The sequence below is a fragment of the Belonocnema kinseyi genome, chromosome 6 (assembly GCF_010883055.1).
Source record: "Belonocnema kinseyi isolate 2016_QV_RU_SX_M_011 chromosome 6, B_treatae_v1, whole genome shotgun sequence".
NCBI classification, from domain to species: Eukaryota; Metazoa; Arthropoda; class Insecta; order Hymenoptera; family Cynipidae; genus Belonocnema; species Belonocnema kinseyi.
This window is the reverse complement of record NC_046662.1, coordinates 148,007,197-148,032,209: the sequence shown is the minus strand read 5'-3', so window position 1 is coordinate 148,032,209 and position 25,013 is coordinate 148,007,197. Positions and strand designations below refer to the sequence as shown.

General features: G+C 36.5%; 1 protein-coding gene across 3 annotated transcripts in view; it reads right to left on the bottom strand.

Annotated features, from left to right (window-relative positions):
- LOC117174802 overlaps positions 1-25,013 on the bottom strand; it is a 270,991-nt gene that overhangs the window by 215,512 nt on the left and 30,466 nt on the right. For all 3 annotated transcript variants that reach the window (XM_033364177.1, XM_033364176.1, XM_033364178.1), the window contains exon 2: positions 3,466-3,593. In XM_033364177.1, the coding sequence (XP_033220068.1) occupies positions 3,466-3,593 (128 nt within the window). The remainder of the gene's footprint in view (positions 1-3,465; positions 3,594-25,013) is intronic.

The window sequence follows — 25,013 nt, the reverse complement described above, 5'->3', positions numbered from 1 at the left end:
CTCCAACTGTGCTTTCTACTTCGTAAGATTATCCGCAGCTAGAGACCGCACTCTAAGGAACAGTGTTGTACGAAGTATTTTGCGTAAATTTCACGTTCTTGCTTTCCTTCTAGGATAGAAGGAGCAGGAGTGGACGACATACACGTTCCGGTTGCGTCGGGATTTGTTACTTTAAGACAGGGCTCTTCAGTGAGGGGAAATTTGGATGCAAATACTAATTTCCCACATGTCTCATTTCCACCACTACGACCATTTACTCAAATGTAAGAGCGAGACGGAATTTTTCGGTGCTAAGTGTGGCGCCGTAGTAGTGGAAACAAGACATCTTGCAAATGAGTATATGGAACAAAATTTCCCCTCGCTAAAGACCCCTGCTCAAAGAACCGTGATCGTTGCTTCCGGAGCCTACAACTTCTCAACTAAGGTTTCACCTCTGGCTAATTTTTTACAGCTACCAACATTTGTACCATGTTAGGAGAAACAGTGTTGACGGGCCAGATGAAGTGATCCCATAAGAACATTTTGCATTTGGATCGCGATGGACTAAGCCTGATACTGGTAAACCAGAATATTTTAGTTGGGTAAGAAATGAAGCCTTCATACCTCCAAGGCAGCTAATTATGAGAACCACAAGACGAAAATTGTAGCCTTAGTACAGCCTGTTCAGCTCGAAAAGAAAAGCTTGATATTTAACAATAATATAAAACTTTTGGGGCCACAATGCATCTCTCTATGTAGTCATAGTGTGCATACTTTGAGCATGCACTGAGAACATGCTTAAGTGTTTCTGGCTCTTGCTTGTACGCTCGGTAGTTGATTTCACATACAGGTACATTAATTACGCGCTCACGGTAAACCAAGGTGTCTATAATGCTGTCTTAGCAGGCAAAATTAAATCTCTCCGTCTTCGATCTTAATGCAATAGATTTGAGAAACATGTTAGACAGATCCATCGATAGCTCTTTTCTACATGTAATGCCGTAAAATTGACCATAAAGGGGCTTGTCATATTTTCTTATATTAGTAGCCTCACTTCCAACTGTACCGTCTACCGCGTAAGGTCATCTGAGGCAACATTTTGATCATCGACAACCAGGAATGACTAGATCTATACGCTTCACGACGGGTATAGTTCAAGCAGACTCCTCTAGTGAACTATGCTTCTGTTAAGCGTTGAGCCCATTGAGCAAAACACTAAAAAGCATATCGCATGGATTCAGAATTCATGATAATGAGGATACTCATCAAGTGACCTATCATATGCACATGTATGACCTAAAGCTGTACGCTAGTTCAGCCCAGAAACTGCAGGAAGTGATCGATATCACAAAGCAGTCTTCCAATGATATACACATAGAGTTCGGACTAGACAAATGCAAAATAGTGCATTTAGTCAGAGGGAAATTAGGGACCGCAGAGTTAAAGAACGAGTTCCAAAATGACATCGAGGCAATGGCTGCAGGCGAATTATATACATATCTAGGTATTCTTGAATCTAAGAATATTCAGCATACGATAGTTAAGACAAGCCTAACGACTGCCTTCACTAGGAGACACAGATTGATTATGAAGAGTTTTCTTAATTCATCAAACAAAGCCAGAGAAATCAACACCTATATCATGACTGTCCTTACGTACTTCTTCGGTGTCATCAAATGATCTATCACCGGTCTTGAAAAGTTAAACAGAATCGTCCGCGTAGAAATAGAAAAAGCACTGAATGCACCACATTAATTCAGCGTTTGATAGGTAGTTCTGTAATGACATGTATTGGATACGGGTATTGTAGATTTTAAAACAGGTGTAAGTCACAAGTAATACAGCTGCGAGACTATTCTAACAGAAAACGAGATTTTGCGCTTTACAGGACAGTCTGTAAAGCGGGTACTGACCACGTGTCCTTAAATTTGTCTTAAGGTGTGGCCATGAATATTAGGGCAAAAACCATAGAGGAATTAGAATTACAATGGGGACAGAAAGTTATTCACGCAACCTCCCCAAAACGTTAGGTCAACATGCAGTGGATAGTGAGGCATCTAATATTTACCTAAAAAAGGTGTTCTGTATCTAGAAACGGAAGCTGATTAAGTGGAGACACCAAAGAATCCGTCGAGCCATTATCTATGGCATTTGTGTAATGGCTCAGAGAGAATATACGCACAGGCATTATGATGTAGCAGGCATTATACGAGTACATCAACAACTTTCCGTGAACCTAGGACTGTTGATAGAATTGATGCCTTTCTATAGATACGAATATCAATGCCCGTTTTAGAAAACGAGGATTATATAATTTATTGGGATGTTACTATCCAAACGGATCATTACATCCGAGCCAATCGCCCTGACATCCTGATGCTAGAAATAAAGGTGGAAGAGTCTACATCATCGACATTGCTTGTCCACTTAACTGAAATTTGCAGGCAACCTATGCAACCGAGATCCATCAGTATAAGCAAGCAAAGGCATGCAGTAAACACAATATAGATCAATGTAAAACATGCATCTATTCATCCTATTGTAGTTTCGGCTACAGGTAATGTGCACGCAAGAATCACTGAACATCTCGAACATTTAGGAGTCAGTAGGGTACTGGCAGCACTTTAGCAGGCGTTTTTCATTAAACACATATCATAGCGAAAAATGTCTAACATCGTATTAAATAATGTTATAACATCATCTTCTAAATAGCCACTTAACTCAGTCCGTGGCTATAATCAAAAACCGGGTACACCCTAGAACATGTTAGAAAAAAATGCAACGAGTAAAATTGTATTGAAGTTTTCAAAAAACAAATAGAGTCATAATTTATTGAGTTTGAATACAAATTAAGCTATGTACTAAAAACGTTTAGAAAACACCAAATGCCAAATAACTATTGTTTAAAATAAATTTTTGGATTACACAATTTTGTTGTTAAATGTATATTGATGCCTCTCTTAAAACGAATTAAAATATATTGAATTATATTTTTTTGCTTTTATCAACCGTTTTTCAATTTTATGTTATGTCAATGTGTCGATCACAGCAACATATTTTATTATGATGTGCGTTATGTGTCGATTCAATAAAATTCGACTCAATCTAATCTGCTGACACAGTTTAAAAAAATTCCACGCAACACATGAGACATGAATCGAATCTTTCGCATGAATTCTCAGTTGAGTAAGTGTAGAATAATTAGATTCATGACTAGGGTCCACATGTCGGTTCTGAGTCGCTTCCAATTTCCATTGCAGAGATTCTGCGTGAAATAACTTTTATATACAAAAATTCTTTTAAAAATTCTGCTGGATCAAAAGAAAAAGACTAAATTGGACGTCGAGTTTCAGAATGGAAAGTGTTTGAAATATATTTACGAAGACTGCTTTTCGTTTATAAAAGAGGCGTTACTTACCAGGACTTTAACATGACAAAAAATAATTCAGATGCACAACGAACTGTGTTATAAAGTACTACACTTACCCATGCCAGTTAGATCCATGTTCAGCATATCCGTCGCTTGGTCCGCTATGATACCTTTCTATACCATTGCTGTAAGATGTAGTTTTGATAAACTTATTACTAAGTTCTTGTAAGGATTTGAAGGTCATCTGAAATAAAATATTTCAACTTTTTAAGTAAAAAAAATAAGAAGCAAAAAGAAATACTGCATCCCCATGATAACGGAGTTATCTTCGACAACAATAAAAGGATGCTGATGAAATTATAGACAAAACTACGTAAATAAACTAAAAATAGTAAAGATATTATTTCCGTAGTACCTGAGGACAGAGATAACCCTTAATTACTCCAATATCTTTATCATTTTGCAATCTTTTACTTCTCATTCCAAAATAATTTAGCGAGTTCCAGGGCACTACCAGCATATTCATTTTCGATTATTACAAGTTCTGTCAAAAGTGGTGTACGTGAGGGGAGATTGCTGTTTACACGCATTACGTCACTGGAGTTCTTATTAACATTCTTAACGTAAAACAGCGCATGACAAAGGTATGCAAGTGCGCTCAATCAGATTGCAAAAATATTATATTGTATTTAATTGCAATTCCTGATGATTATAGCACAAAAGAAGATAGAGTTAGGACAAGGTGTGTATTCTTATACATCTCACGTTGCTAGAGGAAAGTGAGTTTACGTCGGCAAGGGATCGAGAGAGTTTGTGTATAGGAGTTTCGGCCTTAAATGGGGAGAATAGTTGACCTTGTAGTGCTAGGAGATGTTAGGGGAGAGAAAAGGGTATCGGTAGGGGCTGTGAGGGATGGAATAAAGAGAGATGAAAGAAACATTGAGGCGGTAAACGGAAACAGTCTTGATAGACATCTGTGGGTTGCAGAAGGTACTTCTGAATGAAGCGGTTTCAGTTACTGACGAAAGAGCGAGACGTGGAGGAGTGGAAGATGTTTAGCGATACTGCTGTAAGTGCTGATGATGAAGTTGGATTGTGAGGAAGTTTTATACACGCTACAATGGTCAACTATGCATGAGTCGGTTTCAGATGGCGCGTCGGGGGAGGAAAATAGCGAAACGAAGGAAGCGAGAAGGCGAGAGTGTTTAGAGCAAATGAGGGGGAGGGTCTTTTGAAGAAGAAGAGGGAAAGTCAAGAGAGTCCGGAGAAAAGCGCGGTAGACAGTCTGTTGAAAAAAGTGTAAGGACACGTAAAACGACCCCCCCCCTTCTAAAAATAGAGGGGCAGTCGGAAAAGGAGACTCTCAAGGTCATTAAAAGCAAGATCAGGGGAATGAGGGAAGACGTAAGGCGCGCTATGCAGCAGATGGAAAATTTAAGTGCGCGACGTGCAATGGACGAGGTCCATGCCAGGTACGGTCAACTCTTTTAGAGGAAATGGCCAATTTGTGAGACTTGGGTCTGGGGGGTTGGTGGGCAGCGAGGGGTTCAAAATTAGTTGTCCTGATAGTGGTAGATGGCACTGATGCGCTACCTTTGGTGCAAAAAGCGCGCGCGAAAATTCAGAATTTGTTGACACATTGAGCTGTCATGGTGTACACGTGAAAAGTAACAGTTTTTTGAAATGGATCGATACACTTGTACAGTGAGTGGCTGTGGTCGTAAAAAACGAGAAAGAGGTGATAGGACAAAGGTTTCAAGCGTGACGATTAAAAGGCCTACAGTGGGTGGCGGCTACTGGAAATGCCGAGTTGCAGAAGCTAACCTATGAAACCATGACCTCTGAAAAAAAGACAACATGAAGTTATTAAGAAACACCATGCAAATTATTATTAATTTCTCATTTCGCGTTTCTCATTTAATTCATTTTGTCTTTATTCTTCCTTTTTTGTTAAATTTTTTGTTACATTCTCCTGATAGTGGTCGAGGGCGCAGAACATCGCTATTTATTTTTCACGTAGTTGGCCTAGCCTGGTGCATGCGATAATACATTGCTGTGTATGGTATAAAACAGGGATATTCGCTGGAAGTAGAAAGAGTACAAATATGTCACTCACTAATTGCGCAAAGGGTAAACGAGTGTGCGAGGATAAGATACGAAGGGCTAGGAGAGGGGAAAGAGAAGTAAATCAAGGGAAAATCCGTAGACATGCCTGGTACAAAATGATGGTAAGCTACATAAGTTTACTGATAACAGAAGGTTCTACTATACGCTGATAATTCAAAAGAAAATTTGAATTAATTAATGATACTAGGTATATACAAATCAGGAGCATAAAATAAAACTCAAATAAATGTAACTAACTATTGCAACTTAATATATTTTAAGCTATTGTAAAATTCTAACGAGTTTTATCAATATATTTGCTAGAAAAGTAAGAAAATGCTAGTTTCAATTAAACAAATTGCATCTTCAACATATTGAACAAGTTTCTCTTCAATATACAAATCGTTGCAAGTAACTCGTAAAATATGGAACATAACTGTTACCATGTAATAGAGGTCGGCGCGGCCCAACAGGAAAAGGTCGCTGGGCCGCATCCGAGATGGGCCAAAACCCCCACGACAGGTCCCGAAGTTATGGGCGACGGAACGTTCTGTCGTCAGTCTTGGTTGTTCGCTCGTCTCTAATATTAGCCCGCCCTCTAAGTTGCCTTGCGTGTGCGTGCCCTCGATCCCGCTCTGGACTGCCTTCTGGAGAACCTCTCCACCACGACGTCTCACGTCCCGCATCAACCTGTCGCTTGGATGTTCGACCCCAGCTTCCACTAATCTGACCGAAAATACCGGGTTCCGATCTGACCACCGGTTACAATAATGTAATACCTGGCGCCTAATCTAAAATCCTACAATTTCCCTTGTAACCAACCATGAAACCTGGCGAGAACTAGGACGCAAATGAAATTCAACTCAAATTCAAAGTACTGCACTAAGACTCTTGAACTTTTCTTTCAATTTCTGGCGCATGGTATTGGTTCCATTGCCTTGCCGAATTTTGAATCAATTTCTCAATTTTTAAGTACGAGTGAAAGGATATATTTTTTGTGTGAAAATTTGTGATATGTGTCAATAATTCACCTATACTTGTGATTTTTAGAAAATGGTTGATATGCCTTGATATGCCTATGCGTTTACTTGTTTGTATGTGCTTATGATATTTGACGTATTGACATGAAATAATGTGTAATTGACTGTATTATTGTATTCAAATTGATTTTTAATTTTATTTTTTATTTAAATTAATTATTTAATTCGCCTAGCACTGTGAAAGATTCAGGTCCGCAAACAAGTACATACGGGCAATCCGTATCCTTACGACGACGGGCATGGTTATGCGTCGTATCTTCTAAACAAAGGGTTAGAGAACGAAAACAAAAACATTTTCGAACTTTCCGATTATTTAACAGCTAATCACAATCTTAATTTAGAATATTCCAAGATAAACTCGATTATTCTCATCGAAATGGAAATGAAATAGCAACCGCTTATAGGAATACATTATAGGGTGTCACATTTATACGAATTTAAAATAAATTAAAATTGAATGAAACTTAGATCAGGAAAAATTAAAAAGACAATGGCCCAACCCTACGACAATAGACAACAGGTCGGACAAAGGCAGAGTGCCTCAAACAATAATTAAAGAACCAACGCAAACTCAAAACATCCAACGCTCACTCCATGACATTACTCGAATCCCAAACAGAACCTTTGACCGAACAAACAATACCTTTTTCTGGAATAATGAAAATTTACGCACACTAGGCGCGTCTATAGAAAGAAATAACTTAAGGAAAGAAAGAAACGAATGTGTTTGTCTATAAAATAGAAATAGGTCGGAAAACTGCCGCCAAACAAACAATAAATGGTTTATTTTAGAATCCGACGAACTTTCAGAAAGTATGGAAAGTATGGAAAGTCAGGCCAATTCGATTTAAGGAAAAAATTTAAAGAAACTAATAAGCATTCTCACAATAATACGGGAAATCGTAAGAAATCAAGAATTAATCATTTAAAATTACTGGATACCGATTACAGCGAACCATTAGAGGACAGAATTAACCCAAAACAAAACAGATCACGTAGAAATTCGACAACAAGTAACAGAACAAACAGACACTCTAGACTCCACACAAATAACTCAGACACGGATTACGAATCAGATAATTAAACGAATAATCAAACAATCCAAGCCACTTCTTTTCAATTCGGTATGATCTAAACGCCTCTGCAAATTATGAGCAATTGGCCTATCAAATTTCGAAATAATAAAGATGATAGTTTCGCGCATTTCTTGGAGGAATTAAAAAGATTTAAAAGGGGATATTAAATAAATGACCGGGATATTTAAGAAGATATAGACGCTTTACTAATCGAAGTTGCTAAAGGTAGGTGTTCGAAAAACAAAAATTCTTGGAGAACATTATCAGATTTTACGCGGATTTCAAAAACGCTTTTATCGATGAAAGGTTTCCAGAAGAAATAAAGCGAAAAATTAAATGTTGCAACCAAGAAATAAACTAAGACATACATTCTTACTCAACAGAAGTTAGAAAACTTTTCACTAAACTATATCCTAGAAAAAAATCGCGAATCGGAGTTACGCAGAGCCTATGAAAACCTTCGCATCGAATGCAAAATGTGCATCAAAAGGAATGATTTTGAAACTTTTGAGCAATTGGAAGATTTCGGTAAAGAATGGGAAACTGAGTTAGCCAAATCCAACATTGAAAACAGGATACCAAAAATGGAAACCAAAATAATTAGAGTAAAAAACCATACAGAAATCAATTTCCATTTTGTCTATTTGGATTTCCATTCCTACCCTTTTCAAACCAATATCAACAAAATTCTAGACCCAACTTCAGACCTGGATTCCAACCGAGATTCCAATTTAACTTTCAACCCAGATTCACAAATAATAGACTAAGATACAAATACAACCCCTACTACCAGATGTTCCCAATGTTTCAACCAAATGACATTAGACTTAAATCAAGGTCAAAGTAACCTAATGATTGAATTTCCTGCAGAAAAAACAAAAAATAATTCAGGGAATAATAATAACGAATAAAAATCGAGGTTCGGAATTAAAAATAAAAACCCGGGAAACAATACTAAAAGAGACCGCCAAGGCAAAACAAGTTCTAACTCTGACAACAAGCAAGACTCAAATACAAAAACTAACGAGGACATAAAATATTTGAATTGTTATCATTGTGGCTTAATAGGACATTTTAAAACAGAATGCCCATATTACTCATACAACCAGGGCAACTGGAGTCACAAAACTTAAATCAGTAGGTGTTTTAGGCGCGGACGTGCTAAAAGCCCTAGGGATGACCCTGACCTATGACTCAGAAACTTGGTGGTTACCAAGGAGACCTCCCACCTGCTATCCAATTGAAGAATTCCCAAACTCTCTACCCCTCCCTATAACGGAAAACAAAACATAAATCAAGCCGGAAATTAAAGCCAAGGAAACTGAGGAAAATAAAAATGTAAATGATAAAGAAATATTATTGATTAAAAAGGAAGGAGATGGCAATACAAAGAGGAAACCAAACTTCGGTGTTATGATTAACCTCGAAAGTACAAGGGAACTTTGCAAAAATGGTTCAACGTTAAAAGATAGCGGAACTCCCCTATTACCTATTAATTCCAGCCAACCCCAGAAGAACAAAACAGCCCAAATTCCTGCAATAACTCCTACTTAGGATATCCCTAGCCTAATAAGCATCCCCACAAGCAACAAATTTCAACAGCTAGAAAGCATCCTCACCTACGATACTAGCGACGACACAAGCACAAACGACTAATTTAATTTAGGTAAACCTAGATTTGGAAAAAAGGGGACGAAAAATAATTCAGGAAAAATGTCAAGAAGAATAAAAAAATGAATCTTAAGAAGCCAATGAGATATTAGAAAGCGATAACAGAAATCAATGGGTTTCTTTTAAAAATAAGGCGATTAAGTTAAATAATATTACGGATAGCTTAGGAAAAATCCACAAACAAGATAATTGTTCAGCGGAAATTTGTAAAGGTATTGTTGAGCTTAACGAAAGCCAACAATCACGATTAGAAACACTCCTTAAGAACAAAATTGAAATTGACTCGGGAAAAGAACATAGGGCAACTAATCTAACGCAAGATAAAATAGAGGTACAAGGTCACGACCCAATTAAACAGCGATATTACCACGTAAGCCCTACAATAAAATAAATAATTGATCAAACAGTAGATAAAGTATTAAAATAAGATATAATAGAAGCCTCTTGTTCAGACTGGTCAAACCCTATTGTTATGATCAAAAAACCTGGGAAAGATTATAGATTCTGTTTAGATTTCAGAAAAGTTAATAATATTACAAAAAAGGCCTCTACCCAATACCATCTATGACAGAAATATAGGGCACATTATGATCAGCAAAATTAATTTCAAAATTTGATTTAAAATTAGCTTATTTAAAAATTTCATTAGAAGAAAGTTCAGAACTAATAACAGAATTCACAGTATCTGGAAAGGGCTTGTACCAGTTTGAAAGGATGCCATTTTGTTTAACAAATGCTCCAGACACTTTCCAGAGATTTATGGACAAAATTATCTCTCCAGACTTGAAACCAAACGTTTTTTATTATTCAGACGACATTGTAATAGTGACTCAAAATTTTGTTGACCATTTAAAATACTTGAACATTGTACTAGATAAAATAAATTATGCAAGTTTGAAGACCAGTCCAGACAAATGTGAATTCGGCCTAAATATTACCCCCAAGCTAACCCAAACAGAACGTTGTAATAGAACAATTAAACAAATGATTAAAATCTACCTGGATAGCGATAATTCCATCTGGGACGAACATATAGATAATTTGAGTTTGAAATAAGCACTAACCAAAACAGAAGAAGTCCAGAAAAATGTGAACGTAGAAAATAAAGGACAAGCGAAAATGTACAATTTAATAGAAAGACCGATAGAATTTAAAATAGGTGATAGGGTACTAAAAGTAGTATCAAAATTATCAAATAAAATAGACAAAGTGCAAGTAAACTTTACGACAAGTACGAAGGACGTTTCATTATCCAAAAGAAAATTTCCCCAACTATATACAAATTGAAAAACCTTGAGGGAAAAAGTATATGTGAATGGAACTTAAATGATTTTAATTTAGAAAAAGCTAGCACAGATACCGGCAAATAGAAGCATTAAATACTAATAAACTTATGTTAGGATAGTTATACTCAAAATATGACAAAATAACAAGGGATCAATAGCATCAATAACAACAGATGACTCAAAATTTAAAAACTGACTTAATAAAACCTAAATAATGTGACTCATTAGATTTCAAGATCAAAATTAGACAGAACGGAACTTTGCATTTAAAAAAAATTACCAAAAAACTTACAGCAAAACGCAGAACTTAAAATCTTAAAGCAGGAAACAAACGGCACTGACTATTTGTTAATAAACTAAATTACACAGCTTAAATTGGATTGCAAATTTTTTTAAGCTAATGAAACAACAGTAACTAAACTAAAAAAACAGACTTAAAAGAGAATCGACTCCAAAAACAAGAATTTTACATGACAATCGACTAAACGGACAAGTGTTTCGTTTCTTTTTGTATAATTGTTTTAGAAATAAGATAATCCTTAAGGAGAATCAGATACGAAAACAACATTGAGAGAACAGGAATTATCAGCACAATACCAGGGACAACTGTAGAGAACTACGATAACAATTCTCCGAAAAATTAATAGTTGAATTAAACCATATACAATATAATCTTTTTTGCCAACGAAAAATGATTTAAATTTAGCAAAGCTTTACAACTCAGACTCAAATAGACAGATTTATTAATAATAAAATCGAAACATAAATAAGGACGAGATTCAAAACTATTAAGGAAAAACCTTAGAGGAGGGTAACAGAATTACAAAATTTTATATGAATCCTTTTTCTTTTCGAGACTATCAGAACTGGAAAGCGTCATTAAGGAAATTTCAGGTATATACACAAACCCACGCGGGTGAGGGGGCTGTAACAGAACTGCTACCATAGAATAGAGCTCGGTACGGCCCTGCACGAAAGGGTTGCTGGGTCGCATCCAGAGATGGGCCGAAACCCTCCGATGGGTCCCGAAGTTATGGGCGACGGAACGTACCGTCGTCAGTTTTGCTCGTGCTCTCGATCCCGCTTTGGACTGCCTCCTGGAAAAACTCTCTACCATGACGTCTCATGTCCTGCATCAACCTGTCACTTGGATGTTTGACCCAGCTTCCACTACTCTGGCCGGAAATACCGGCTTTCGATCTGCCCACCGGTCACAATAATGTAAGTCGTAATATAACTCGCATTTTAACCCTTAAAGGAATTTCAATTTTTGTTGTGTCTTCACCTTCTTCTCGGCACTCCATTTCCCTATTTCCCTCCTCGGCATTACCTCCTTAATAAATATATTAGTAGAAAATATAATTTTGTATGAATGAAACACGTAAATTTAAACATAAAACCCTAGCGGGCCAGGTGACAGAAGCGGATACGCTATAGTGAACCCTTATAGTATCCACATAGTATCCTTCCCTCAACTTGCAAAAAACTAAATAAAATAGTTACATGAACATTCAGTTGTTGCAGTTATGATTCTGAGGTAAAGTTGCCGTTAGAAGGTCACGAAGCAATTGCAATTAATTTTTTGTAGCGTTGAAAATTATTTAAGAAATACAATCCTAATCATTATCGTCCCCTGAAAAAGACTAATAGTTCATAGTAGGGTATGTACGTAGCATATAGGCCAAAAAACGATTGCAGTTACTCCGTGACCTTCTAAAGGTGATGTTAACGTGGAATCATAATTGCAACCATTTAAATGTTCATCTTGCTGTTTTTGCTGAGTGTGTTTGCATGTTACGGAAAGTATAGTATGTAAATATTATAAGGATACGTTGTAGCTTATCAGTACACCCGTTTCGCTAGGGTATAAACAGATTTATACAGAAAGTTAGCAGCTAAACATATAAAATTCGTAATAAAAAAGAAGTAAATATTGAAAGCACTACTTTTAAGATTTACTATAAGACCGGACTGCAAGAATTTACCCAGTTTGCCATCAGATTTTATTATGTTTATAAGACTGAGGGTTTATGCCATTGATATGTTGAGGGGTCATGGGGTAAGAAATTATGGAGCTCAAGGAATCAAGGGATTCTGGATATAAAGATTTGTGGGGTTATAAGGTCATTTTTTGAGTTCATAAAAAGCCTTCCGTGATTCAGCAACTCCAAGCACATATAATAAGGTTAGTCTGGTTGCTGCAAGCAACATTTCATTTTTTTTGTGGATATTGACGGTTAAATTTATTTAATACTTCCATTGCCCAGATTGAGATGGAAAACCCTCTACATGGATCTTAAAAAGATCTTTTTCATAAAGTTCCGCGATATTACGTAAAATTCAAATTTTTCACTTGTAGTGTCTTCTTTGGGGAAAAATAAGAGTGGCTTGAAGTCATTTACTATTAAAATTTACCATTAATTCTTATTCTCTAAACGAATTTAAACAATATACTTAACTAAGGACTTTTTTACTACATATCATCGGATTTAAATATTAGATTACAAAAAGCTGCCTTCTTCTCATGTTAAATCAATGGGAAGCTTTATAGCATTTACGTAACCTCTTTAATATTAACCGATTTCGCTTAAATTTTGAGATATTTTTTTGGAAATTTGACTAACTTTGGGGGAGGGGCAGAGGGATTCTAGAGAATAATTCCACTAATTATAAATAATAATGTAAAGTTGATTTTGTGAAATGCCAGTGCCATCGAATCGTTTACCTGGACAGCCTTGGTGTTTGCTGCACAAGGGGTAGTTTTTAGGGGTAAAAATTGGTTGCTCAAATTTAAACAAATTTAAACAAATTAAAAGAAAAATAATACGCCGATATAAAGTTGATTTTGGATCATGTCGGGGTCAACGAAGCGTTTCGCTGGCTCCGTCATGGTTTTTTCCGCATAGTTTTTAGGGGTTGAAGTTTCTTGCATAAATTCGAACAAATTAAGACGAAAATAATGCTCCCATATAAAATTGATTTTGTTTCATGTCAGGGCCAGCGAAACGTTTCGCTCGCCCCGCCAGTGTTTTTCTTTAGAAATCAGGTACTTCCGGTTGTGCACAAATTCTAATTTTGGTTGAACCAATTTAAGGAAGTTAAAATTGCGTGTGTTATTGGACTAGCGAAATTGTCCTTAAACATTCATGTTATATCCAGATATATACTTGTTTAGTATAGACTCAATCGAAAAATGTCTCGTCAACCGTAAGAGATAGGTGAAAATGGTTGACGGTAATTTAGGTTTGGAACGTTTCGAAGCAGCGGACATTTTACTCTTTCCAGGAAAGTTCTTGCGAAACGTCCGTTCCATTAAAGTAGTGACGCATGATCGCAAAATGCACAAAACGTTAGAAATGTTTAACAATTGCAAGCTCAAAAATGGTTCCTTCTGATACGGATAATCACTCAAAAATTTATATTGTATCCACATATAGATTGTTTATGCTGGGACATACAGAAAATTATGCAATCCATCTTACACGCCAAAGCCATTTTTATGGTATGCATTTTTTAGCACTGGGCTGGATCAGAAAATAGCATTTTTAAGCTTACTATAGTTTAAAATATCGAAATATCTTTTTATCTCACAATTAACTGTAACTTTCCCACGAATACGCTGACAAAGGACCTCAATCTGCAGCTTGAGCTCCGTGTATTAAGGGTTTCTGCTCAATGTGGTTACAATAATCAACCACTTATCTCACGGTCGTGACACGTGATTACTGCTGAAGTTTCACAGCGATTTCGCTGGATCGGGTGCATTTTTCTTATAATCACTCGGTCCCGGCGAAATCCTGCGGTTGTCCCAATGAAAAACTTTTATATATATATATAATTAAAAGTTTGTCATAAGGACAACCGCAGGATTTCGCCGGGAGCGGGTGCTGATCTCAAAAACTGCACCCGATTTCAATAAAATCGCGATTAAATTTCATCCTCAACAACGTCTCACGATTGTGAGGTATGTGGTTATAGTCTGTTTTCAGGCTATTAACCAGTGAGAGCTTGGCACCTCCAAAAGCGCCGATGATAAGGACAATTAGCTAAACAGAATATTCCGAGTACAATCGTACTTGGTTATGATGTTTTTGTCAGCTGGTGCCAAAAATTTGATAACGAACATGACTCGCTTCTCAAAGTCAGGAAGAACCATGTCAGGCCTCGAGTGTGCAACAGAAACAATTGTCGAGAATATAAAGTCCCAGTATATGCGGCACTTCTCATTCTCGACAATTGACTCGATTTCCCCAGGAGCATTTAGAGGAGCGATGTTGTGGTGAATTCCGTGAGGCTGACACAGATAGTAATATAGCACTCTTAGTGCTGTATTGTGCGTCTGGATGTAGTTTGTTCTCGCATGAGTTGGACAACTAGATAGTATGTGTACTAAATGCTCACGGTGAGCATGGCACGCCCTGCAGCTATAATCGGGAATGTCTTGGCTCAAAATATGGCGACGGTATGTTAAGATGGAAATGACACCTTCTTGATATGCCAAAATGAAATCCTACGTGCCAGCCATTTATTCGGGTGATTTAAGGAAAGCAAAAGTTAGCTCACACGACATTGACATTGACATTCTACCCAGAATAATCCTGTTGTGAAGACATTCAAGATTCAATATTCCGCGACGAACTTGACGGCGTGAGATGTTGAGTCGCGGAACTGCAGACTTTAGATGCATGCTTTTGTTCATGTGCATAACCTTTCGTGTCCCGATATCAATGATCTGAGCTCGTTCTTCGACCATGGAACTACTCCAAATAAATAGAGTACTACCGGGACAGCAAGCATGTTCGCTAAAGAAACTTTGTTCCTAGCCGATAGTTAGGAAGACCAAATCTGCCGGATAAAACGTTTGTATCTGCTTCGGATAGTATCATTTATTGATGTCAAATCCTTAATGCGGCTCTGTGCCTGTCATGACTGCGTTATAGATACCTTAGTTTACCGTGACCGCATAATTAATAGACCTGTAGCCGATCCCAACTACCAAGCGTGCGAGCAAGAGCCAGAAACGATTAAACGTAATATCAGTGGGTGCTCAAAGTGTGCACGTTTCGGGTACATGGAGGGACACAATGTAGCTCTAAAAGTCTCATATTACCATCTCTGGCATTTCCATCGTGTTGATCTAATGCCCATTTAGTCATACGCCCAGAGGGAACTGGAGTCCGCTATAGAGAATGGTCAGTGTGAGATCTACTGGAAGTTCTCTTTTTCAAAGACTCAACGCATTAGTGCTACAAAGCCTGATATTGTCCACTGAGATCTAAAGACTGAGATGATTTACGTGATTAAATGCTCGGCACCAGCCGACAGTTATATCACGGCAAAGGAGGAAGAAAAACGGGCAAAATATCAAACAATTCTTTTCGAGCTGAGTAGGCTGTACCAAGGCTACAAAGTCCATCTTATAGTTCTCACCATCGGCTGCCTTAGAGGAATGAAAGCTTTATTTTTTAGCCAACGTAAGTAAATTCTGGCTTGCCAACATCAGGCTCACACGATCGCAAGTTAGATACAAAAGGTTATTCTTCTGGGATCACTGCATCTGGTTCGACAACAATTTTCCTTTTAGCATTGTAAAAAGGTTGGTAACTTTAAAAAAATATCCAGAGGTAAAAACTTCACCCCCATTTTACGAATTATCTTGCATGAATTTTCCATTCTTGAGTACTTTCTAGGATAGGTTGAGCAGGATTGGATGACGTACACGTTTCAGTTGCGTTAGGATTGGTTGCTTCAAGGAACCAGATCGTAGTTTCTGGAACCTACAACTTCTCTTTTAATAATATATAGGTACTAAAGGTGTTCTCGCGTTGGTGTCGTGGTAGGGCTTGAGCTTTCGTCTCATGACTTCGACGGCTATGTCGGCGATAATACTGCTTCTGACAGGGTTTCCCATGCCAGACAGACTGATAACGAAGAAAAGAGGGTCTAAGAAGAACAGCAAAACCCAAATAATAATGGAGAGTATATTAAAGATATTGAAACGCTTGTCGCTTTCCGTTGATCGTCGAGGCGCCCCTGGAGCCACAGCTGGGGTCACAACATGCGGGACGGTGACAAAGGTAATCTGCGCGATCGTCAGGCAGATCTCACTAATCAAATAGCTGGCCAGCAAGAACATCCCCTTGGAAGATGTGGACAACGAAAACTTTATTGAGGTTGGCGGCAAAGGTGAGATGGATAATGAACATCATGTACTGAATCCATTAGAACCAACTCCGGATATTAACACCTCAAGAGCAAGGTTTTACCTACGCATTTGAACGTAACAAAAACTATGTTAGAGGTGCAAACTCTTGTATACTATGCAGCTGTGGCAGCCGTTTTAATGTTGGGCCGCAGAACTAGGCCTACAAATGCAGTTTTTGTCCCAGCAAGGGATCAAGATCCACCACGAGACATCAGGTTGGAAATGGATGTCAGCAAAGTAAGTTGTAAATTGGGTCCATTAACTCATAACTAAAAAGGAAACAGAACCAGAAAGCTGTTAAACCGTGTTAATGAAATCATCTACTTTCGGCACATCGAGGCATTAACGCCAGTAATATTGTATGAAATTATTATGGATTATTATGAAATAATACAAACTCTGAATTTAAATTTTATATTGTTATTCTTGGTTTATCCTTAATGTATGCACTTTTTGTGTCTTTATTTTCTTTAGCGTTAATTACTTGATAGCCGCCAGATCTGTAAATGATTATTTAGGGTTAGTTGAACCTTTGTTATTCTCCATTTTGTTTTCTTGCTTATTTTTGGAATTTTTTCTATCCGCGTTACCATTATTACGCTTTTGATCATTATTGTCTTAAATTTTGGGTTAAGTTACTTGTAGAACCCGCGCTCCAATTTTTGATTTAATTAGCTGAGTTTCCCATTCTTGACTTATGGTTTCTAATACCTTGAAAGTTTTAAAATCGTTTTGTTACATATACATTTAGTGTTCGATTCTAAGATTCTTATCATTTCTTCGTAATTCTTATTGGCGACTTTTTCTAGAATATACATTTTCAAATCTAATTTTTTTCTTCTGAGAGTCTTTTATCAGTATATGCATTTTTTAAATCTTCTAAAAAATCGGAGTGTTCCTCATTAATTTTTTTATTTAACAACAATCTATAGCATCTTTGATTAACAAAGCGTATAATTTTTCTGAAGATCGCGGTCTTTTATTTTATAACCTATATTACACCTTTTTAATTCGTCAAAAAAGTTCACGAGACTATCTTATTTTTTATTGCGCAGCTTAATTTGCCACTTACTCATAGTGTAAAAAGAAGTTTGTATAGTCTACAAGATTTATTTTGGTTTGAGTTATTTCTGTGCTTGGTGGCACGCCTATGTATGAATAGATCTCTCCGATGTGGAGATGTCTAATAACAGACATATACATAAGCTCAAGGTCCAAGGAACTCCAGTAATTCGTCCTTCCTTTAGATAATCTTGACACACCTTACCAATCCAATGTTCATATCAATAACTCTTGTGTGGAAGAACCTTTAAAATGTTCGACAGACAGATGATAAGTCTATGAGAAATTTAATCGGAAGTACACCTGTCCATGCAGGCCTATTTCTTTTAAGAAGACTGTCATTCAGATTAAATGTAAAGATCTTATACAGCGTATTCAAAGAAGTTATTTCCCTGAAGTTCTCTGTCTTTCTTTGGTGGGAATATAGTGCGTCTTCACACAAACCACTGCGAAATAGGCATCTCCGAGTTTACACATGACCTGAAAATGCGGGCCAGAGATTTCGCGTGTAGAATTAAACTTCTTCAAACATAAGTTCTGAATACCATCTACCTCTGCAGCGGAAAAGCTTTTCGTGCCCCTAAGTGATTTTTTCACCTCGCTGACATGACAGTGATTGATAGAAATTGCTTTTATATAGAATGAGGTCTCAAAGTTCCTTCAAGCGGAAGATGAGCGATAAGTCAATGAAAAACTGTTTTTTCTCGCTGGACCCTTCCCCCGTCTATATTCTCCACCTTGCGTCAGATAACAACTGCATTTTTTACCGTGTGTGGCTTGATTGTCAGCAGTTTTAACTTGTTCAGTGTGTGATGGTAGATTTTCAGTTTTTGGATAAACATATAGAACTTTTCCATAAGACAACCTACCATATCTTATGTTGTCAATCACACACTGAATGCGGGATGCATTCTGTCTTGCTTATCCAATATTATCGTACATTCATACAAGCCTTTTATTGGTATTTTAATCAATAGTCGGTTTCAGCCTTCCATTTAAATCAACCAAAGCTCTTGCCGCCCCGGAGAATAAAAAATGGATTGACCAGACGTCTTACTATTCCGAGATCGTAATAGTCCAGCAACTGATCCCGTTTTCGCTTTGTTCACCTAATGTGAGCATTTCACCGACCTATCGTCGTGTTTCCATCTAAATTATTTTGAGCAGCCGGAACTTTAGGCTGCTTACCGACCCATTGGCTGCTTCTGTGTGCATTCGATCTTACAGTCACAGTTTAGGACACCTCATGCAGATGCAATGCTGCTTTCGGCAGGAATGCCATGTCTTCGGTTGAAGATTTTTCTTCGGAACCATCCCTGGATAAAAGTCTGCGACTGCTCATTAATTATTATAAACATATTCAGCAGAAATCTTTTGTACAGGAACTCTGTAACCGCAACCTGAAGAAGCGTCCGGTAGCTTTGTTATAGAACCTTCTGTTTATTTAGACTATACGATTCAAAGTTTGTCATAAGGAAAAACGTGGAATTTTATTGAGAGCAGGTGCTATTCTACCGAATTAAAACCGCTTTCGAGAAAATCGTGTTTGCTATTGACTTAATGCAACGATACGACGAAAATGGTCAGCACCTTGTGGACATGGAGCGACCCAAGAACGACAACTTTATTCATTTTTTCATTAAGTGTTTAATCATTTCGTTGACAAGGTTATTAACTAGTTGAAGTTTGGCATAATAAAGAGTACTGATGATCAGGACATCCAGCTTGACAGAATATTCCACGTATAACCGTCGCAACTTGCTTTTAAGATCATTCTATCTACCTTTCGACTCATTCTCCTTGACTGTGATGTTCCTGTCGACTGTTGCTGAAAATGTGATAACAAACATGGTTCATTTCTCGAAGCGAAGGCAAACTATGCCAAGCCTCGACAACGCGACAGAAACGATTGTCGAGAATACAAAGTTTCAGTATATACGACACTTCTCATTTTTGACAATTAACTCTATTTCCTTAGGAGCGTTTCGCGGAGTGGTCTTAGGGCTAATGCCGTCAGAGTGACAGAGATGGTAAGAGAACACTCTTAGTGCCGAATAGTGCCTCTAAATGCACTTCGCTCGTGCATGAATTGGATAACTAGATAGTATGTATCTTGGGTGCTTGGAGTGTGCACAGCACGCTCTGCATCTATCATTAGGAATGTCTTGTCTCAAAATATGGCGATGGTTTGCTTAAATTCATATGATAGCGTCTTGGCATGCCAAAATAAAACCCTGTGTATCCAATTTAAATCCAGTTGATTTGAACACAACAAATGTTAGCTCATATACCATTAACTGATTTTTCACATTTTAGTGAAAGGTGCCGTGCATCCTCTTGTCGAGGAGCTGTTCGCAAAAGTTTTCCGCCTGCGTATTTTTAACTTAAGTCTTCACAAGAAAGTACTTGCGATGAATAATATTTGATGCATTTTTCTCACATCTGATATTGAAATCGAGGTCAAGTGTTCTATCAGCCTCCCCCGCTAATTTGTACAGGAACGGTCTTTGGTTCACCTTTTCGCGTTTCCTAAATATTTCAAGCAGAGTTTTCGTCCATTTGTGACCGTACTGAAAATTCCTAGATAGGTTCCTATGTAGGAATCAACATAGGATCCTATATAAAATCCTACATAGGAAAATGTATGTTTCAACTATGGGTGCTACCTATAGGAAATGACATAGAATCCTATATATGTTCCCGCATAGGACCCTGTATAAGGCCTTATATATATATTCCTCTTTAAGACCATATCCAGATGCGCAGTAATATTCCATAGCACCTACGGCTGCGTAGAAGTTTTTTGGTGCTACAGGTACACCTGGAGACATACGTACTATTAGTTACCATTGGGTTACATTAGGTACGTTCCATTAGGTACTGTTAGGTACCTTATTAGGGAGGATCTAATACAATAAACTAGGAAGGATCCTATATAGGACCCTATGTCATTTCTTATAGGTGGCACCTATGGGTGAAACATGTACAATCCTATGTATGATCCTATATAGGATTCTATGTATGTTCCTATATAGGAATCTATATAGGAATTTTCAGTAGAGGACTGTATGTGCTGTACCCTGAATAATCCTATTGTGAAGATATTCAACATTCAGTATTCTACAACCACCTTCACAACGTGAAATGTAAAGTCGCGAAATATACGACTTAAGGTGCATGCTTTTGTTCATGCGCAGAAGATCATGCCACCAACCAAATTGTTCTGGTACAGCTTATATCTTTGCAAATGGAAGAGATCCTCTCCTAAAAATGACAAGGAAACACAAGATGATTGGCAAAGAAGCGTTCTTTTGCAAAGCAGCAAAGCAGGCGGCCGACATCCTTAACCTGAATTTTAACATCAGATGTGAGGAAAAAGCATTATTCGATGTAAATGCTTCTTTTCTAAAAATCGAAGTAAAGAAAGCAGGGATTCAAAACATTTGTCAACTGCTCCTGCACAAGAAAATTCACGCAAAATTTCACATATATGTAGAAGATCAGCCCTTGTACAAAGAGCAAACTTTTGCTTTCCTTAGATCATCAGGACTTCATTTAGGTACATAGAGTTTCCTTTTCACGTAACAGGACGGTGTTATTTCCACCTTAGTATGCAATGGTCACATTTTACGTCAAGAAGTTGCCAGCGATAGGAGCAAAACGTGTCATGCACACACTTTTTTCCTACAATTCATACGATTCATGGTTCTATTTCGGCGAGCCCATTAAAAAAAGTCCTGGTCCATTCCGCCTAACTCTTTGATGAACTAGATGGTTCATTTTCCGTCATTATTTTTGCTGGAATAAAAATGTATAAACATGCTTATATTACTTCTTACAATTTTTTGTCAATTTATCAACTGATTGAGACTTTCGTTCATCATTTGACTGCATTTTTATACTTAATTCCAAGATAATAATAAAAATGAAATAAACAATTTTAAACTAGCGCGCACTTAAGATATATTTTAATCAAAAAGATACCTCTGCCATAGCATCTAGCACAAATTCCAGTGTTATCCTGGAGAAAGTTCCGTTAGCATGTATAGAAATTCAATGAGTAGCTTCTATCAAACCTTCAGCATATTCCCTACGTTCAAAACTTGTAACTACTCAATGAAAAGATGCCCTTCTTTTAAAGAATGCAAAATTATAATTTTCGTAGAATTCATAACAATTCAAACCCATTTGGCGTATGGAACTCTGATGGAAGAGGATGTTCATTCGGCCGCATGTCGCACTTGTAGTTTTTCGAATTGTTGTAGATGGTGTATGTTTTTATTTAATTAATTGAATAGGTTGCACTTGCAGTAGCACTACCTTACCAACTTGAATATTTGGCAAAGAACATTCTTTCATACAAATTGCTTACCTCTTAACGACCCCTTCAACATAAGTTGCCAGTTGTACTGAAGCACCTTGCACGAACACAATTAAGCTGCCAGATCGAATAAGGACACATACATCTTATAGACTCGAGCGGAATGAGTTATCGTTGTTTTCAAAATTTGTTTAAAGCATTCATTTTTAGAAATTATAATTAAAATTAAAATTAAAACCTAAATTTAAAACGAACATGAAGAAAGTTTTCAAACAGTTGATAAAAGCGGCACCTATGTATTTAGGTAGTTATAAAACATCCACGGCCCGTAGATAATTATTCTATTCCAAGGGGACTTTTGAATTATCTAAAATTTCTGCTCTGAATTTGATATTACTTAATTTTATATATCTGTATATTAATCATCTAAAGTTCTTTAAATAAATTCAAACTCGACCTCCTGGGTGGTGTGGAAATGAGTATTTATTTTCATACAAAGTAATACATTCAATAATTTATTTGAAATTTTTTATACTATTAAATTACATTTGATATGTCATTACTAAGTAATCAATTGCTTAACTAAATTCAATGACAAAAAATGGTCACAGCAAATTTTGTACAATTTACATAAAAGACTGCGAATTAAAAGCACCTTGGAGGTAACTACGGAATTGAATAAAAAAATTATTCATTAGCAGGTATTGCTATAAAAATTTCAAACAACTATTTGTTTATTGATAAAAAATATATCTCACATTTTTAATTAATTATTAAGTTTTCGTGGTACAAAAATATTCAAAAATGATTATGACAAGATTTTATAATAAATAATTATTTAAAAAATATTTGTTTATTATTCAAAAATATTTGTTTATCAATAAAAATATATATCATATTTTTAATTAATTGCGATAACTTTTTTGCCACCGAAATACTGAAAAATGGCCAAAAATTAAACATAAGTAGTGATAGCAAGCTTTTGTTAAAAACAATTATTTATTTATTCATGTCAGAAGACGTAATATGCATAATAAATGAATCATATAAACTGATTTGTGACAAAAATTCCGAAATATAACCATAGTTCTACTTTATGGTATGCTCAGGTACTTCTATAAATGAAGAATGCACTTTCCAAGGTCATATCTCGTGACCTATTGGGCTAGGATACTTTTTTTTATCTTACGCAAAATTGGCTCCACTTTTATTTATTATCTAGGAACTTTGTAGTGGGATCCACAGGAAATGCGGTATTTTGCAAAAAGACAACTTCTTTTATTTTAGTCAAAAATGCACAAAAAAATGAAATTTTTGAAACCTTACAATTCCCAAAATAATAGGTCTAAAAGACTTTTGTTTAGGTAAACGCAGATTTTTGTAGACTCTATTTCATCCTCTAGCACAATCAACGCAAACTAAACTTGGCAGGATTTATTGGGAAAAAACTAAACTTTTTTGCCACTTTTGGTCCACTTTTTTGCCCGTAAAAACAGGCTAAAATGGCCCACTTTGAGGGGTCATAACTGATGACCTATTACAGGTAGGATATTGTTATTTTTTTGTAATTACAGGAAATTGAGTCTAGTTTTACTCACATGTGGAACACTTGGTGATTTTTCGCTGAAAGTCAAAAAGGGGCCTTTTCAATTTATCATAACTCGGAACCAATAGAAGTTAGCGAACTTTTTTCAAGAAAATGTGTTTAGAATTTTTTTTCTTTCTTTTTTCTGTTGGACATTTTATTCTACAATTCCATGGGAATTATCCACCCACGCAAAATTAACTTTTCGAACTGTTTAAAAAGAACCCGGTTTGGCAACTGGTCTTTTCTAGCATTTTTGATATGTCAAAAAGAACCCCAAAACGAAACTTTCTCATTAAAAATATAGCAAGTAGGATTTTTTCTGGAACAAAACTACCAGATGCCTGGACTAACAAGAAAGTGTCTGGCCCGTGGATACTAATATGGTTGCAGGCGAGGTGCATGTTGAATTATTTACACATGCTGATCGGGAATCTAGATGTCATCTCCCTTGATATGTAGAACTTACAGAGAATCTGATCGATATGTTTAGCCAAGCTCCTCTTGCACAGGTTAACCCATTGTTCCCAAGTGAAGTAATTAGCTGACTCGCGCGAGACTGAACGTCTGTCCCATGAGTACAAGCCCTACTGCTCTTTATTTATCATGTAAAATAAACACGTTATAGAACTTAATGCCGATAATAAGAATTCAGTAATTATTAGGAATCAAATGCCAACAGAGCTGAAAATCGTTCATTTTTACAGAAAATTTTACTTTACAAATATTGATTAAAGATCAAAAATATTCTCGTAGATCCGAATCCGTTTTAAACAGATTATGAATAAATAAAAGAAAACCGTTAAAGAAAAAGATTATACATTAAATGGAACTATTTATTAAAAAGAAAAACGAATTTGAAAATTACCTGAAAAATGGTTCTTAAAACTTCAGACTTTGGCTAATCTTTTGAAAAAGGAACATTTGCGCAAGTTTCGTAGAGCTGTCTTTCTCGTTGTTTTTGTTGTAGTCTGTAAACACGGTAACATTTAAGGGGTGAATGGGGGATAAGCACTTGAAAAAAAAAATTTTCGTTTTTTTGTTGTAAATTATTTTTAAAATATTGTGTCGAAATTTCCAGTGAATTAGAGTAGAACGCTTAAAGTTTAAAGTATGCACAGTGCCATGGAAAAAAGAAGGAGCTAAAATCGTTTAAAAAAATTAATTTTTTACTTCACTTTTTCAATGTTTAAAACTTTAAACTAGTTTTTCTGGAAACCTCTTTTCAAAAGTTCGTTCCAGCGATTTTACAAAAACTACTGAACCGATCCTTCTCAAACTTGATGAACTTTTTCTACATATAAAAATCCTC